Below are 19,427 nucleotides of genomic sequence, written 5' to 3' on the forward strand. Positions count from 1 at the left end.
TGCACAAACCCTTACTTTTTCTTTGGTCTTAAGATATGTTGAGAGATTTTAAAATAGTTGAATAGTTTGGACTATTTTATTTGTATCTTGTCATGTGCATCACCAGAGTCAATAAGTTCAGCCAGTAGCTTTTTATTAAAGTTGCTGTGCCAGCACACCATTAATTCTGGTTTAATGCTACCGCATCAAATAGTTGGCTAAGTAATCTTTTTGCATTTGCATTACAATGTTTGGTTTGTGTCATTTAATAAACTTAAGTAATGCAGTCCATCATGTTGTTGTCAAGGATGGTATTAGGTCATGGAATTAACAGTCCCAGAATACCATTTTCCATACTATTTTCAGTTGCATTGTAAATAATTAAAGGGAATAGCTGTAAAATAAAAGCTGCAGTGACTTGATGAAGTGTTCACCCTGTAAAACTGTTTTTAAATTTTATTGTCTCTGAGGTGTTGGTGAGGCCATCAGGGGGTGCTTACCCTGTGGTCTGTGTGTCTGTCCCTATGCCCCAGTACATAATGGAGACACAGTGCTGCAAAAATTGACACCAACTTTCAGATTAGATGCATAAGTAAGGCCCAGACTCTCTGTCATCATAAAGGATCCCTGGTATCTTTCAGAAAGAGTAGTGTATCCCTGCATCGTGGCTAAATTGCCAACCGTGGTTTGGTTGTTTTGACCCCCTAATCATCCCTGTTCCTTATTGGTTAATCATCTCTCTCCACCCCTTCACCACCCTAAACCTAATGTGTGATGAGCATACTGGCACAAGAATGGTTGTTTTTTCATCATGCAGGTTGATGCTACACATTAGTGGTGTTTGAACTGGTTCCCCCCTCTCTATGTAAAGGGCTTTGAGTAGGTTAGACAAGTGCTATGTAAGTGAAGTTTGTTAAACTCCATGACTGGGTAGTTTGTTTTCCAATTCCCTCAACTCTTTGAATAAAGCCATTCTGCCTGACTTCAGTTTTAAATGCAGTTCCACTGGTATGCGTTTCACTATTTAGTTGAAAGAATTTGGCTAGATCTGTTTTATTAATTAATACCTTTGAGAATTTTGAGGATCTGGATTAGGTCCCCATGCAGATGTCTCTGCTCGAGACTAAACAGGTTTCATTCTTTTTGCACGTCAGAATTTGACATGTCCTTAAATTTTGCAATGGATAGATATGTCTGTACTGTTAAATATATTTTCCTCAGCACAGTCTGGTAGACTCAAATGATACTGAAGACAATCCATACTCTGCCAAAATAATGCAAGATAACACGTCTACTATCGGGGTAGTCTTGTTTGGCCAGATATGATTCTCAAACGCGAATACACATCTAGGGACAACCGGTTACAAAGTGTGTAGCATATAGAGGTGAAATCTTGCACTGCAAAGGCTACCATCCACTGGGCTTCTACCTAAAACACACCCCCGGTTTCTCCAGTCCATGCACTTTAAACCACCAGGAAGAGAGCAAAAGAAACTTGATGGAAGAATTGGTGCTGAAAGAAAATAAAAAGCTATAATTGTTGTGATCAATTCAGGAGCTCAGTAGCACAAGGTAACTGAAGTTTGATGATTCAATTGGATGTTGTAATGAACGTGGCAACCACCACAGTTTCTTGGCTGCTCACATTCGAGAAATGTAGCCAAACCTGCTAAATAATGACTCGCGTGCATATTTGATATCACTGAGCCATTATTATAATCCGTGTTGACGTGACAGACGTATTAAACCTTAAAATTTAATGACTGATGAACAGGCTATATATACCTTAGTTCACTTTTAAGAGAGCTAATTCTGCATATTTGCACTGAAGAAGTTGCTTGGTTTTTCATCAGATTACTTACAGTAAGCTACCATCTCGGCCTTGCTGTGCAGGAAGACTTTAGTCAATGAGGCGCTATATTTATTTTTCAGATGGTGTGTGGGTGTACATACATAAAATATAATGTATTTTGCCAACATAAAAAGGTAATTTGCTGAATTATTTGGTTTTCCTAACATAATATTAGCAGTTTACTACACTCTTATTACATTAAGGGCACCTAGTGAGAATGAAGCTACTTTACTTAACGGTAAATAGTTGCATTATATTAACACACAAATTATAATAACAAGATGAGACTGACAAGTGTGGCATGTGCCAACCTGTGATTTTTTTATTTTTTAGACAAAGTAACTTTGGTGCCTTACGCCTTTCCCTGGCCCCCAGAATGCAGAAGAGAGGAGCTGCAGTGCCACACCAGCTCGTGTGCACTCAGTAGCGGAATGCAGCATAAGGCATGATTAGGGATACTTGGATCAGGTTTTTAAGGCCTATACCGACAACCAATTTCATGTTACCTGATCGGCCGAGTCCAACATCGATTTTTTAATTTTTTTTTTAAACCTTTAAAAAAACTTTTTACACTAATCTCCTGTATAACCAGACAAACAGAAGTATTTTATCCTATATTAAAGTGTATTTTTGTAATTACATTATGGAGCACAGGTGTTATTTGTTAATTTTGTACTAGCAAAACGAAATTCTGTAGGCTTATTGTTCAGTGACCATAAAATAGTAAACTAAATAAAATTACCTTAAAATGCATACTTTAACTAATACAATTTGTGCAAAAGTATTTCTCGATAATACATATGACATAAAAGAAAATAAAATGATTCTCATAATTACAAGCTGTCTTATTATTTAGTATTTATTTATTTATTCTTACACAATCAGTTAACTGATACTGGCAATTAAATGCTGCTTAAATGTAAACATGCATGCACCTGTACATTTTTATCATTTTAAAATATTAATTGCACTCCATTTACTATATTTATACAGTTTTTTCCTTTAATACATCAACTAGACAGTTGTAATTTTTGAGGTGTAGTTCTAAAATATAGATTACCATTTTGTTATCTTGTATATGTTTCTTACCAAACGTATGCCATGTGACACACAGCAACAAATAATAAACACAGTACAAATCTTTAAAAAGAAAAAATGGCAATTGCTTACTAAGCAGCAATTTGAAATTCGTCTATCTTTTTCTTCTTCCAATTAAAAATGTAAGCTGCTGCATCTAAGCTGTCCAAACTCAAGAAGTGTTAGTTTTAATTTATCGGAAATAAAAAGGTCTGAATTCATTAAAGTAGCTTTTCTTGCCATTTGCCTAGTTGCCCAGGACGACTTCTCTGCTTTTTATTCAGTTTATTACACTACTTTTTTTTTTTTTTTTTAAAAAAAGGCTAATACAGTCGATTCCGGTAAATCGGACCACCGGTTAATCGGACCAGCCTTTTATTCGGACTGAATCCTAAAGAACCGAAACAGATCATATTACATAAGCCTAATGTTGTTCGCTTATTTGGACCAAAATTCCGTTTAATCGGACCAAAGAACGTGACAGAGAATAAGAAAAAGAAGCCTCAATCTGCCCACGGAAAGCAGTTGTAAAGCGGGTCAGCGACACTGGGAGGATCCCTGGGCTCCCCAGGAGAATTTACGCTTTTATCAAAGGTCAGGAAGTCGGAAAATTTGTACCAAGTGCAGACCAGTGGAGGTGAACATGCCTGCTCTTTCTTTCGTAAAACGGACCGCCCAGTAGCCGGCGACATGAAGTCGAGCGTAAACAAGTGCAGTGTGTCAACAGAATGTTTAAGATAACACTAGACAAGTTCTTCAAACACTGACTGGAATTAGGTAATGTAACCTTTTTTATTGTGATTCGCATGCTGAGTGTCGTGCAGATTGTTTCGAAGAATTTGTAGATTTCTTTTTCAATAAACAAAGTTATAAGGAACCGTACATGTACGTAGTTCTTGTTTGTGACATTCGTGCAGCACAATAAAAGTCATAATGACAGTTTAATATGTTACTTATAGCACGTCCCGTCTTGGTTGCACATGTATAGGGCATGTTCGTGTATTCGGACCAGCCAGTTATTAGGACCAAAATGATCATGTCCCGATGTGGTCCGATTAACAGGAATCGACTGTATACCAGTTGCCTCTTGTTCACTGATAAAATAAGGTTGCACTCGCTGCCCTTTGTTTACACTGCAAGAAGTTTGTTGCAAAAGTAAAAAGAAGCCTGCTGCTGACTGAACTACTGTAATACTTTACACAAAGATGGACGATAACTAAATTACTATAAACTTAGAAAAGCAGGGGCTGAAAATAATAGTTTTTTGTGATGGGTTTTTTTTTTAGCGATTACTGATAGTCTTTTTTAGTGAAAATCGGCAGCCAGTCGATCAGACCGTCCCTAGCCATAATGCATCAGGAGAAAGGCTGATTTACCAGCCAATAAATTTCTGCAGTATCGTGATCGCATATGTACGGGATTGATTGGAGTACTTCATATATGGTTGTTTCATGATGGCAGCTACACAAGGTTCAAGCAGTGTTCAAGTACGCACATTTACAAGATGATTGTGATTTATAAACTGTAAATTGCATAGAAATGCAGGTATGTCAGGTTTTATAATTCAGATTTTTCTGTTTAGCATTTTCCTGTGTTTTGGCCTATGATTATTTTCACACTCAAATCTAGGCAAAGTGAGACCCCCGATTGTTTAAAGGACTTGTGAGACTTGTCTTTGTATTCTATCATTGATCTGATTATTTAAAACAATTCTTGTGATTACCTTGTCGGGTAGCTTCCTGCTGGACAGAGAGAGAACAAATAAGTCTATATTCTAGAGACAATTGAAATAAATTACAAAAGGTGATGTAGCAGTAGTAGTCTGTCACAGAAGGGTTAACAATTTTATTTTTATTTTTTCCTTCAAATAAGGAACCGGAAGAGGAGACAAGAGCCAAAAGACAAGCAAAGATTTGTAACTGGGAAGTCAAATATACACTGTCGCCAAGCCAAAAATTGAAGCTTTAAATTGCTGAAAATACGTAGAGCAGAAGTTGTGTTACTGGAAACACTAAATAAACGCATATTAATATTTTTGTTATTTCTCCATAAACCCGGATGAACTGGAAGTAAACATTATGACCTTTGTTACCCACACAGCGTTAATGTCACTATCAAAGGCGTTCTGGTCGATTACCTGGCAACACCGTAAGAAGTGCGCGAAAAAATGGTGGCAAAAACATTGCAAAAATAATTCAGCTATGTTAAATAAACTTTATTTGGTAGATAAAAACCCCAAAACATGTTAGATTTTAACCCCTTACATTCTAAACATAATAACAGGATCAACAGTTTTTTTCAAAAACAACAGGGAAGCAACCAGAAGAAATTGCAATTGTAACCAAATCGTAACTGGTAGAAAAGTTATATGCCACCCCCTTCCATTCACTATAATAATTATCACTTATTTTTCAATGCATTATCCAACCTTCAAACATTATCTTCAAAAAGTTTGCAAACTCTTTTACCGTTTGACTATTGAAGACTATGAAAAAATCAAACGTTTCAGCAAAGATTGCATAATTTCCCATGAAACATTGTGTGTGTTCAGTTGTTTGAATAAGTAATTTATGCTCAGTTGCTGCTGGTCCTACTGCTAGGCGTTTAAAGGTTGCATGAAGAAAGCTATGTTTGATTCCTGACCCTGCCACTGGCTGTGAGGAGTTTGCCCATTCTCTCCTTGTTCCCTTGAGTTTTCTGCATGCCACTATTACATTTCAAAGATGTTCAGATTAAGCTAACTCTAGACTGGCCATGGTTTGGCTTTGTCCTAACCTGGTAACCCATCCTAATTTTATTCTTGCCTTGAACTCAATGTTTCCTGGAAATGCTCCTGTAACACACATGAACTTAAATAGTTTATTGTAATGACCCCAGGAACTCAATCAGGTTAGAGTTGGTAATTTTTGTTTTTGACATTTTAATTCTAAATATTTTTTCGTCCTCTGTTCAGATTCTACAGCTCCACTAACCTGTGAGGTTGACCCATCTGTATTTGAAATTCCGCAAGACTACACTACTATAGGTGCTGGCCGCAATGAGCCAATGAGAGATGAAGATGATGACCTCCTTCAGTTTGCCATTCAGCAGAGCCTTCTGGATGCAGGAACAGAAAGTGACCAAGTAAGCAGCCACAAAGCAAGGATGCGGGCAAAGTATGGTGGCTACTTGCAAGCTGGGTAAAGTGCTACCAACTGACGAGGCTAAACTTGTGAGCTGTTTAGTTGTCAGTTTTTTTTTTTCTTCTTTCAATCTCACAGGTGACAATTTGGGAAGCTCTGACCAACACTAGGCCCACCTCAAACACGCCACCTTATGAAGAAGACCCCCAATTGGAACGGTAAGGAAAGAACTGGGTGCTGAAAATTTTGTGTCAAGGTAGAATTGCAGATTGGAACACCATATTAAGATTTTTTTCTTTGCTTTAAATATTTTTTTTTTCTGCTGCCCAATCATGGTTTATTGGTTTTAAACCTTCCATGAAATATAAATCTACTAGCCAACCTGCGGCGTACCATACGCTGCATAATCAGGCCAGTTTTTTAATGGTATTTAAGCACAGGGAGAAAATTAACATTTGAAAAATCGGTAATGTAATAAATCAGCAAGAAAAGCAACATTGTAACAATGCACGGAACGAACCAACACACAATTGTCTGTGACTGAAAACTGGCGGACCGCCATCGCTCATATGCCCTTGAGTCGTTGTCGTCTTTGCACAGTCCAGATGCACCTGTGACTCGCGTAGACTTTCCGTGTTCTGCAGGAGCATCTAAGAAGACGCATGTTTGTCACGGATGCGAATTGCTGTATGTAGCGTGTAAAACAGTTTGCTATGGTGCACGCGGTCTTGCGTCGTAACCGAAAACTCGGTTTTTAAAAACTGCTTACTTCATTGTGTTTTAACCTCAGTTGTAAAGGATTGTTTTAAGGATCCCATGGGATACCCCTCGCAAACCGTTTTACACACTGCATATGGCGATTCACCTTCGGCGTGGCTCCTTCTTGCGTGCGCCATAGGTGTCTTACTTGTCGGCGGCTTAGTGAATCCACGCCCCTTCCGGCGTGCTTTCCATGGGTGTCTTGCCTTAGTGAATTATATATATAGATGGGAGTTTTGTACCAATAATTCAATTACAAGGTAATTTTGAGTCTGTTATGTTGCCATTTTGTGGTGGTGTTGTTTTTTTTTTATTTTTATTGCAATCCATACAAATCAATCAAGTTTTTACAAAAAGAAAAATTAAGTTAAGGACAAATCGATCCCCACCCCTGAGAGAGAGAGAAGCAAGCAAAGCGTAAAATTTAAGGCTGGTAAACATACCTAAATTAATAAATTCTCTGTGCTTTATAAGCTTATTTTAAAATATTACTGATTAGATCCTGCCATGTTTTGAAAAAAGTCTGTACAGATCCTCTAACTGAGTATTTGATTTTTCCAATTTCAAATAATATAACACATCAGTTTCCCACTGACTTAAAAGAGAGTTTGGGTTCTTCCAGTTTATCAGAATAAGTCTGCATGCCAACAGTGTAGTGAATGCAATCACAATTTGTTTATCTTTCTCCACTTTAAACCCATCTGGAAGAACCCCAAACACAGCTGTTAATGGGTTAGGAGGGACTGTGAGTCCAAGGCTGTCTGAAGGTAATTAAAATTTTTGTCCAGAATAATGTTAATTTGGTGCAGGCCCAGAACATGTGACCCAGTGAGGCTGGGACTTGGTTGCAGTTCAGGTTGGATCATGCCCTGGAAACATTTTGAGAGGTTTAGACGAGACAGATGTGCTCGATATATAATTTTGAGTTGTATAATTGTATGCTTTGCGCATATGGAGCTCGAATGAATTCTCTGCATTGCTACTTTCCACTCCTTTTCTGATATATTAATTGAGAGATCTTTTCCCAGTGTCCTCTTGGATCTTTGAAAGGAAGGGATTGTAAAATGATTTTATATATTGTAGAGATGGAGTCTAAGTCCTTTAGATTGAGCAATATTTTTTCAAGTGTGGATGAGGGTGCAAGATGAGGTAAATCGGGAAGGTTCTGTTTAACAAAATTCCTGATTTGAAGATAGTGAAAGAAATGTGTAGCTGGAATGTTAAATTTGGAATGTAATTGTTCATAGGATGCAAAGACGTTGTCTATATAAAGATCTCTAAGCAAGTTAATTCCAAATTTTTCCAGATATTAAAACTGCATATGTTAGTGAAGGTTGAAAGAGGTGGTTCTCTTGCAGAGGTGCCACAGATAGAAGCTTCTCCGTCTTAAAATGCTTTCTACATTGGTTCCAGATTCTAAGTGAGTGGAGCACAATTGGGTTATTAGTGTATTGCCGATAACGTGTGTTTATTGGAGCACGGAGCAAGGAATACAAAGAAGTACTGCAGGATTTTACTTCTATTGCGGTCCATGCCTGTGTATGTTCTTCTATTTGTGTCCAGGTTCTTATAGCCTATATATTTGCTGCCCAGTAATAAAACTGGAAGTTAGGTAGAGCCATGCCACCTTCTGCCTTTTGTCTTTGTAGGGTCGCTCTTTTGATGCGTGGATGTTTTGAATTCCAAATAAATGAGGTTATTGTTGAATCTAATTGCTTAAAGAATGATTTATTAATGTATATTGGATGTTTTGAAATAAAAAGGAGCTTAGGAAGAATATTCATCTTAACAGTGTTAATTCTTCCAGCTAGTGTGAGATGAAGGGTTGACCATCTATGCAAGTCTTGTTTAATTTTTTCCATGCAGAGCGAAATTTTGTTGATTAAGAGCTTTATGTTTACTTGCGATGTTTACCCCAAGGTATTTAAACTGTTCTGCAATGATAAAAGGTAGGGTATCTAATCTAATATTGTATGCTTGAGAATTCACTGGAAAGAGTACACTTTTATTAAGATTAATTCTGAGACCAGAGATCTTTTGAAATTCTGTGAGTGCTGCTAAGACTGCAGGCACAGAATTTTCTGGGTCGATATATACAGTACCATATCATCTGCATATAATGAGATTTTCTGTTCCAGTCCTTCTCTGCTAATCCCCTTTATCTGATCAGTATTTCGACAATGTATTGCCAGTGGTTCAATGGCAATTGCAAACAGCAGTGGTGACAAGTGGCATCCTTGTCTAGTGCCACGTTCTAGTTTAAAGTAGTCTGAGCAAATGTTGTTGATGCAAACTGAAGCTTCTGGGTTAGTATACAGTAATTTAATCCATGCACAAATGTTCGGGCCAAACCCAAACTTCTCCAATGTAGTAAAAGGTATTTCCATTCAATCATGTCAATGCTTTTCTGCATCCAATGATAATAATATTTCTGGGGTGTTTGATTTAGTTGGTGAGTATATTACATTAAACAGGGTGAAGATTTGAAGATAAGTGTCGGCCCCTAATAAATCCAGTTTGGTCTTGTGATATTACAGGGAGCACTTTCTCCATCCTTCTAGCTATGATTTTAGAGAGTATTTTAACGTCGTTATTCAGAAGTGAAATTGGTCTGTATGATGCACATTGTAATAAGTCCTTATTTTGTTTTGGAAAACAGTGATTAGTGCTTGGCGAAAGGTTTGTGGAAGAGATTGGTTATCTCTGGCTTCTGTAAATGTTGCTAATAGGAGGGAGCTAGCTGAGCGGAGAATTTCTTGTAAAACTCTGCAGGGTAGCCATCAGGGCCTGCTGCTTTCCACCTTGGAGTGACTTTATAGCATCTAGTAATTCTGATAATGCCAGAGGTTTATCAAGTTCCTCCACACTAAAAGCGTCTATTTGTGGTATCTGTAATGTATCCAGAAATGCATTAGATTGTGTATTGTCTTCTTTAAACTCAGTAGTATATAGGGATTTATAGTAGTCTCTGAAAGTGTGCATTATATTTTTGTGTTCGATGATTTTATCTCCGTTCGTTGGTGATTACGAGATTGCGTTGCACTTCTTGCTTGTGAATTTGTTGAGCTAAAAGCTTATTAGCTTTCTCTCCATGTTCATAGTAATGATGTCTGGATTTGTAAATTAGTTGTTCAGTTTCTTTAGTTGTCAAGAGGTTTAATTCTGAATGTAGAGCCTGCCTTTTCCTATGTAGAGTCTCGCTTGGTAGTCTGGCATGCTCTTCATCTATTTTAGTAATTTCGCTTTTTATCTCTGCTACTTTCTTGGCTTCGATTTATTTCTGTGGGAAAGATATGAGATAATCTGTCCTCTTAAGAAGGCCTTAAGAGTTTCCCAGAGTATTCCTGCAGAGATCTCAGGGGATGTATTTGTCTCTAGAAAGAATTTGATTTGTTTGGATATAAATTCAGTACAATTCTCGTCAGCTAATAGAAGCGGTTGAGGCCATCTGCAGGGTGAGTGTATGGGGCTTAGTAATTTTAGCTCCAAGATCATAGGTGCGTGGTCAGAAATAACAATAGCATCGTATTTGCAAGATTTAATCTTAGGCAAGAAGTTATTGTCTATAAAGAAGTAATCAATCCTTGAGTAGCAATGATGTACTGGTGAGTAGAAAGAATATGTTCTTGAATTTGGGTTTAAAACCTCCAGGGATCTGATAAGTTGTGATCAGTTATAAACTTTGTAATTATCTTTGTGTTAGATGTCGTTCCCCTGTGGAAGAAGTCCTATCTAAGAGTAGATTTAGAACACAATTAAAGTCCCCAGCCATTATAACTTTATGAGTGTTCAGATTGGGAATGGATGCAAATACATTTTGTATAAATTCCTTATTATCAACATTAGGTGCATAAACATTTATCAAGATCATTTTACAGTTAGATAAGTCTCCCATGACCATTGCATATCTCCCTTCAGGATCCAATACAACCTCTGATGCTATAAATGGGACTGTTCTGTGTATGAGAATTCCCACACCTCTAGTTTTCTTTGTAAAACTAGAATGGAACATTTGGCCAGTCCAGTCTTTTGCAGCCGGAACTGATCTTTGCTTAGTAAGTGTGTCTCCTCTAAAGATACTATTTTAGCATTTAGACCTATGGTGGTTTTGTCTGCTAGAGACTTCACGTCTAGATGGCATGATGCAGAATGCTTCTGATATTTTGCTTGATAACCTTGCACCGCATTCAGTGTAGTGTCTGAGATTAAGGATTATAATCTTTGAGTGTGAGCTCTTAGTAATAAATCTCACATAGTTATCTACTCAAAGCAAATCTCCTTCCAGTGTTGTGTCTAGGCTTTGGTTTGTGATGGATGGCCAGGAGCATTGGGTGGAAGGACCAAGGGAGATGGGCAGTATCAACATTACATTTTAGCAGATCATCTCTAGATTTACTGATTGGCGTAATACAGTAATAATAATTCATTACATTTATATAGAGCTTTTCTCAGTACTAGGTAGGATCCGTGCTAGATTGGTATACTGGTAGTTTCTCTTTATGAGCCTGCGGCTGTGCTAATAAAAATGTTGTTGAACTGTCTTGTTTGGCATCAAAGATTATGCTGACTGCCTATGGTAATTTTTTAGTTAAACTTTAAAAGAGAGGAATATTCCAAACACATTGAAAAGAAATTAGCAAAATTACAGTTTAAATTTCAAATGCAGATTAGAAGCAGGGTTAACAGGAAATGTGCTTAACACGCCTCCTCTCTAACTCATCTTGAAGTAAACATTGATAGGGGGTTGGGTGGCACAACGGCACAATCATTACCACTGTTCCCTTACATACCCAGAGTCCAGTTTGCATGTTCACCCCAATGTCTGCATGTTGTGTTCTGATGACATGCAGGTAAGGATGATTGGAACTTCTACAATGGACTGACACATCATTCATAGTTAGTCCCAGTGTTGTTTTTAATGTAACAGGAATTTAGATTCTGAATCTTCAAATCTTAAAATGTGGGTTAAGAAGACGTATGAATAGATAATGAGTAGTGATGAATGAACCCCATCAACACAGAACTTTTCGTAAACTCTCCCGAAGGCATTGAAGTCAATAGGAGAGTAAAAACTGAATTTGCTTTGAATGGACTATAATGGTGCAGTGGTCTTTTAAGTGTCCCTAATGGCTAAGGAAGTGTCTACAAACTATGCTAGACCAATTATTGTGACTTGAGCTGTGAGGTACCGGTGCTAACCACTGTGCCTACACAAGATAACATTATTCTCAGAGTCTTTTATTCTTCAGCCTGTGATGTCCAGGATCAGCATTATATACTCAGGGGGCTCTCCTTGTTATGACCCAATCTGCGCTACATGTCAAGGAGCATACGAGTAACTCGCTTAATCCAGCATTGATGACGCAACGTACAATGCATCTGTGCGGAGCAGCAAAGTATCATAATATTCTCATTATGATCAGCTAATGTACTCCTCAAATTTACAAGCTTTTACAAGTTTTTCTTTTTAATATGTAAAATCCAACTGGAGTACCAATCAGGTAGTGACATTACGCATGCAAGTATACGTCGTAAATTATTCATGCATGCACAGGGCAGTTTGGGCAGTGCAATAAAGTGTGAAGTGGTGTACGCTTATAGTACACTTGTGAGAAAGGTCAGTGTATGTGTGTGTGTGTGTGTGTGTGTGCCACAGATCAGGTGGTGACATCTGTGGTGTTATGTTGGCCTCACAAAACATCATGCAGTGCTGGGAAAAATACTCTGCCTAAGCCCACTCACATGATGACTGGCAAACCCGGAAATTTTGCTGAGACAAACGCTTTGGTGAATTTCACTGATTGGTTTAAATGCCCATTCTGTAGTATAATAAAAGTGTATGGAGAGGGCTAACCGAAATCGCTGTGCTGCCACCTGACAGGCTTTATAACTTTTGGACAATCCAAGGATTAAGATGGTATGTTGAAGTTAACCCCAATTACAGATCTTTCACATACACAATATCAGGGTTTAAACAAGTACCACTAATTAAGAATGTCTGTTGCCATTGTTATGCATTTCTGTGCTCATGACTAGTTGACGAAAGTGAACACTATTCCAGTCACTAATGCTAATTTGTGACCAGCAAAATTCGAGGAGGTGTTTTAAGCTCTTGCCCAAATGAAACTTCACACTTCATTATAATTACTGGGCAATTCTATTTACTGAAATTAATAACCTCTGATTTTATCAAACATAAAACATTCTCAAACTTTCCTTATCCAATTTAGGGTTCAGGAGTACCAGTGACATACACTCTAATTCATTCATTTTCCAGACTCAATAATTTCAATTGTCTGGTGTAACCTACTCCTGAAGCAGCTGGCACTGTGCAGGGTCTGCCACTGAAAAGCATTCATAAAACAATCTAAATGGTAACATTTCAGTAGCTTGCCAAGGCGTGGCAATTAGGGTGTTGAAACTGTTGTGTGAACTGTAACCAGTCAGTTGCATAATTATGCAAACCAGCCCTGTGCCAAAGCCCTGTCTCCTACCACTTGTGCCATGATGCAATTAATGCAACTGAAATGTTGTTTTAAATGTGTGACTCGCATAAATTCACAAGTCTTTGCAGCCTGCTGTTCTCCAATTTTAAAAAAACTGACAGTAAGGAGGTATTGCATTTTAAAAACACATAGATAAATACATAAAAGATTCTCTCATCTGATTGGACAGCCAGCCAGCACAAGCTCTATTATAGGCAACCCAGTAGTGGGTAGGCAGCCAGTTGGCCGAGGTCTCCAGGACTGTGACTTTAAAATTGTACAATTGTGTATATATACTGTATGTGTGTGTGTATACAGTGCCCTCCACTATTATTGGCATCCCTGGTTAAGATGTGTTCTTAGGCTTCTAATAAATTTCTTTTTTTCCCCAAAAAAATATAGGCTCATTACATAAAAAAGAGAAAACTCCAAACTTTAATTAAAGTACATTTATTCTTTGGGGAAAAAAATCCTACATTAAGAAAGACATTTTTACATTAAATCATGTGTGCCACAATTATTGGCATCCCTAACAATTACTATAAAATAAATGTAATTGAAGTGTTTTTGTAATTTCTAGTTTAGTTTTTAAAGTTGATCAGAGTAAATTGGACCGTTTAATTAGTAATTAATGACATCCTGTGTTCCTGGGGTATAAATATGACGTGACACAGAGTCCTATTGCTCTTAGCCACTCTTCAATATGGGAAACACAAGAGAACATGCTGTTCAAGTAAGGCAGATGTGTGTTGACCTTCATAAGTTAGGTAGTGGCTACAAGAAAATAGCTCCTCGCCTAAACCTGCCTGTATCTATAGTCGGAGGAATAATAAAGAAGTGTAAAACAACAGGAAGAGTGACAAACAAGGCTGGACAAGGACCCAGGTTTATCTTGCCACCACGCACTGTGAGGAGGATGGTAAGAGAAGTAAAAATTCTCCAAAGCTCACTCTTAGAGAACTGCAGCAAAGAGTGGTATCTTGGGGGGGTCACAAAGTCTCCATGACAACCATAAGACACTATCTCCATGCCAACTAGCCGTTTGGGAGACATGCAAGAAGAAAGCCTTTTCTCACCTACAATCACAAACGTAAACGGCTGGAGTTTGCTAAAAGCGGTACTGGGGCTTCAACTGGGACTGTGTGCTTTGGTCAGATGAGACTAAAATTGAGCTTTTTGGCAACAAACATTTTAAGTGGGTCTGGCATGAATCCAAGAATGAGTATGTGGAAAAGCACCTCATGCCCACTGTAAAGTATGGTGGATGATCTGTGGTGCTGTGGGGCTGTTTCTCTTCCAAAGGCCCTTCTTAGGGTGTATGGCATCATGAACTCCTTGAAATACAAGAACATTTTAAATCAAAATCTGGTGGCCTCTGTCAGAAAGCTGAAGATGGGTCGTCATTGGATCTTCCAGCAGGATAATGACCCTAAACATACAGTATGGCAAACTCTACACAAAAATGGCTCAGCAGACACAAAATCAAGCTCTTTCTATTGCCATCTCAGTCCCCAGACCTCAACCCCATTGAAAGGCTGAAGAGGAGAGGACTCTAGACGATCTAGAAAGGTTGTGCAAAAAGGAATGGTCAAAAATCCCTGTCTGTGTATTCTCCAACCTTGTAAAATGCTATAGGAGAAGATTAAGTCCTGTCTTGTTGGCAAAAGGGGATTGCGCAAAATATTAACAGCAGGGGTGCCAATAATTGTGGCACACATGATTTCATGTAGAAAACGTATTTCTTAATGTGGGATTTATTTCCTAATGAATAAATGTACTTCAATTAAAGGTTGGATTTTTCTCTTTTTTGTGTTGTGAGCCTATATTTTTTGGGAAAAAAAAAGAATTTATTAGAAGCCTAAGAACATATCTTAACCAGGGCTGCCAATAATTGTGGAGGGCACTGTATATCTATCTATCATATCTATCCAACAACATGTATTTCTATAGCACATTTTCATACAAAAAGTAGCTCAAAGTGCTTTACATAATGAAGAATAGAAAAATAAAAGACACAGTAAGAAAATAAAATAAGTCAACATTAATTAACATAGAATAAGAGTAAGGTCCAATGGCCAGGGTGGACAGAAAAAACAAAAAAAAAACTCCAGACGGCTGGAGAAAAAATAAAATCTGTAGGGATTCCAGACCATTAGACTGCCCAGTCCCTTCTTGGCATTCTACCTAACATAAATGAAACAGTCCTCTTTGGATTTAGGGTTCTCACAGAAGGACTTGGTGATGATGGTCACGTAGACTTCTGCCTTTTAATCCATCCATCATTGTTGGAGCATCATGATGCCTTGACTAGCGCCACCACCACAAAGAAACCAGAAAAAGAAACAGAAGAGAGAGTAGGGGTCAGTACGGATATATAATCTCCTTATATATAATTTGATACTATCCGTATGTATGGTGTTTGTGTCAATACCTTGACTCGATACAAGTTAGAACCAGGCAATGGGACTCTGCCTCTGTAGTTAGAACATAACGTGGCAAACGTGGATGCAGTATTGTATTGCATGATTGGCTAAGAATGTTCGAATGCTTCAGTGACGCCGCTGGATGGCTGAGTATAGTAAGTCGGTGTTGGTTTGAGCAGATAACGGTTAAGTTCGGTCGGTTTTTGGAACGTTGGTTTGGTAGGGCGTACTTTCCAGGACTAACATCATCGACTGACTTAAACCCTTCGACCGCTCCGGAACCGTAAGTAATTTAGAACGTATCGCCATTTGCTTGGTACGTCGAAATCTATCTTTGGACAGTTCGGTTTTGTCATCCGTCCTTCTGACACCTGTTGGGAAACTGAGTAATTACGGCTGGGTATTAACAACGGGCATTGTTTAAATTTTAGCCGATCTCGGATCGAAAATGACCATGCCAACATAATTATTACTCCTACTCTGATTAGAGTCGTAAAAAACGGTTTGTTTTGAAAATTTGTTTGCCAGAAAAAATCAAATGAGGTGCGCCGAAGAGCTGAGTTCACATCTCACAATCCCGTTTAAACAGGAAGCTCTTCATTACATCGGCCGAAAAGGTCTATTTTAAGCACAAATCAGTGCCATGATAACAAAATCATTTCAAGGACTTAAAAAAAACAAATAATTCTTTGTAGAGAAAGTATGGATTTCACAAATGTAGAATTTGTAGCCCGATTCGATCTGGCTCCCAATCGGTTCTGTATATATATATATTATATTATATTAATAATATCTAATATAATATATATATATATATATATATATATATATATTATATATATATATATATATATATATATATATAATATATATATATATATATATATATATATATATAACTAGGGGGCTGCCGCTTGCATATGTGGATTTCACTTTCACCAAACAACAAATCTGTGAATTCTCGCGGAAACGCCTCTCCATTGGGAAGAAACATTACTTTTCCCTCATGGCAACACGAATTATACAGTCTACAAGTCCCCAACTTAAAAGTTTAAATCCGAAATATACATTCAATTTTTTTTCGCTGCTCTGTTATTTCACTAATAATTTTCGTTTGTTTGCAGTAATGCAATCTTTACTATAATTTTTTTGAGACTTTTTTGAATTTTATTTCTTCCATTTTCTCTAACCTGCTCTGCAAGTGTATTGCGCCGTTTTTGAATTCTTTACGACTTTCTACTTTGTCACCTACTCTTTGTCTTTTATTTCCGGCCCCAGGCGTGGTTAAATCTCTTGGCACAAAGACTCACCTCACGGTACGTGAAAGTGTCTCTCTGAAAAGTCATTTCTAGGAGAGAGAGAGTGCAAATTATATGCATTTTTGTTAAAATATTATTAGCACTTTCTTCCTAAAAAAACGCGATTGAATGTAAACCTCTGGATTATGTGACTCGAGTTACGTGACAATTTTTCTTTTTTCCGTGGACTTTTTTTCACATCATTGGACTTTGTATAGCATTGGCCTCCTGTCAACCACCTTGTGTTTGAATATTCAGTTTTTAATTTTTCCATGAACATGAGATTTTTTTTTTTAGCCACCACTACAAACTACATAGAGTAAGTAACATTTTAAAAGAATACTGTATATCATTTTTATTCCTTTAATGCTTGCGTTGTGCCATCTTTTGGAATGTAGACAACCGAACAGACACATGGACACTTATCGTTTTGCTAAAGTGAATAAAGGGGATTATAAAAAAAACTTAGGGGAGGGGGTGTGTGTGTGTGTGTGTGTGTGTGTGTGTGTGTGTGTGTGTGTGTGTGTGTGTGTGTGTGGTTGGAGCTTTGGCACTCAGACATCGACTAGGTGGATGGATGGACAGTGTAGACTGTTGGCATACTTGATGTCTTCAAGCATTAAAGTGTGTGTTTTTAACCTGAATCTTTCTAATTCTCTTTTTAGAGCAATTCGGGAATCTCTCTCCCTCTCAGTACCGAAAGCAGTAGGCAACAGAGGGGATGCTGACGGTAGCAATACTGCCAATGATGACACCCCAGTGCTGCCCCTCTCTCCAGTTAACCAGCATCTGACGCCTGTCAGTTCACCCCCACCACCTTATAGTCTGACGAGCTTTGACGAACAGCTGCGCCTCGCCATGGAACTGTCATCCCGTGAGCAAGAGGAACGGGACCGGCGGTGGCGCGAGGAAGAAGAGGAGCTGCAAAGGATACTTCAGCTGTCATTGACTGACAAGTAGGGCTCAGGGAGTGGGGAGACGGGTACGCGAACAGCCAAGGAGAGGTCTCCCTTAGTTTCTAGAGCAGGAAGCACTGATGGAGGTAGGGCCTGCCCCGGTGAGAGAGAAAGAGAGAGTACAAGGAATGGTCTTAGCTGTTCCGTATGTAAGTTTTTGGTGGGGGCCCTTCTCAAACCTCCCAACCTCCCCATCCTAAGTCTTCACAGCAGACCAGTATTGATTACTTCTGTTCAACTGAACAGGAGCTGCTAGGCACACACTTTTTTTTTTTTTTTGGTGGTTATTTTTAATTTTGCTCTGCAGGGGTCTCTCTTATCTCAGAGGACAGAGGAGGGGGGTTAATTTTTGAGTTTGTATTCATCAGCAAAACATTACACTTGGGATGGATTTAAACATGAGGTGGCATCTGTCAGTCTTGCCCCCACCATCCACTGCACTCTCTCTTTCTCCGCTCAGGCGGGGTGTTGCTGAGAGCGATCTTGCACCAGGAGAGAGCAAGGCTGGGTGGGTTTAGATACCCAGGTCTGCCCTCCCTGCCCCAGAGCAGTGTGTGCAATAGCTCATATGAAGAATGTGTTATGCTAGCTTAAGAGAAAATCAAAGAGATAATGTTAAAATGAAAAATTAATTTAAGAACTGACAAAGATGTTTGTGTTTTCAGATGTTTTTAAAAGCCAGCTCACTGTTCTCCATTTCTGTGGCTCCTTTCCCATCATAAAGAATTGCAGACAGGCAAACAAGCAGATGGGGGGCCGGGAAAGTTGAGCCACATAAAAGCGGACTTGCCCGATGTATACTGTAATTAAAATGGCTGGAAAAATATAATTCACCTTTTCTACTGGGTTTTTGTTTACTTCCTCTTTTCCTCAACACTTTCTGTTTAATGTAAAAGCTTGAAGGGACTGATGAAATGTGTGAGTTTATTTCCTAATTGCTACACTCGAGTGGCTTTTGCATCATCCCCTTTTGTCTTTTCAGCCCAGTTGCACACACCGTTTATATTTTGTTACCACTTCGATGTGTCCATCTGCTCATTTAAAAAAAAAAAACTGTATTAGCTGTTTACATACATAAACATTACCGCCTCTCAAAATGAACTTTCACACATTATTTATATCTCCATCCATCCATTATCCAACCCGTTATATCCTAACTACAGGGTCTGCTGGAGCAAATCCCAGCCAACATAGGGCACAAGGCAGGAAACAAACCTGGGCAGGGTGCCAGCCCACCGCAGATTTATATCTCTTGATATATAAAAACCAATGTCCGTCTGTCTGTCTCTCTTCATGAGAGAACTACTTAACGGATTTAGATTGGGTTTTTTTTTTCTATAATTTGATTAAACATTCCGGTTGATTTTGCAACTTCTGTCACCATGCCAAGAATCATAATTTGGTAGCGGGAGCGATATACTCGCAGTAATACGAGAGAGAGGCTGTGGGCCGAGGAGAGGAGGAAGCAGGACATCA

The 19,427-nt window shown here is 38.4% G+C and overlaps 1 protein-coding gene across 1 annotated transcript in view; it reads left to right on the top strand.

Annotated features, from left to right (window-relative positions):
- ankrd13d (ankyrin repeat domain 13 family, member D) overlaps nt 1–18,798 on the top strand; it is a 43,485-nt gene extending 24,687 nt beyond the window's left edge. Inside the window, exons 13-15 of the mRNA XM_039767531.1 lie at nt 5,862–6,031; nt 6,169–6,248; nt 17,661–18,798. Of these exons, the coding sequence (XP_039623465.1) occupies nt 5,862–6,031; nt 6,169–6,248; nt 17,661–17,955 (545 nt within the window). The 3' untranslated portion in view covers nt 17,956–18,798. The remainder of the gene's footprint in view (nt 1–5,861; nt 6,032–6,168; nt 6,249–17,660) is intronic.
- The last annotated feature ends 629 nt before the right edge of the window (nt 18,799–19,427 follow it).

The sequence above is a fragment of the Polypterus senegalus genome, chromosome 10 (genome assembly GCF_016835505.1).
Source record: "Polypterus senegalus isolate Bchr_013 chromosome 10, ASM1683550v1, whole genome shotgun sequence".
Classification (NCBI taxonomy): domain Eukaryota; kingdom Metazoa; phylum Chordata; class Cladistia; order Polypteriformes; family Polypteridae; genus Polypterus; species Polypterus senegalus.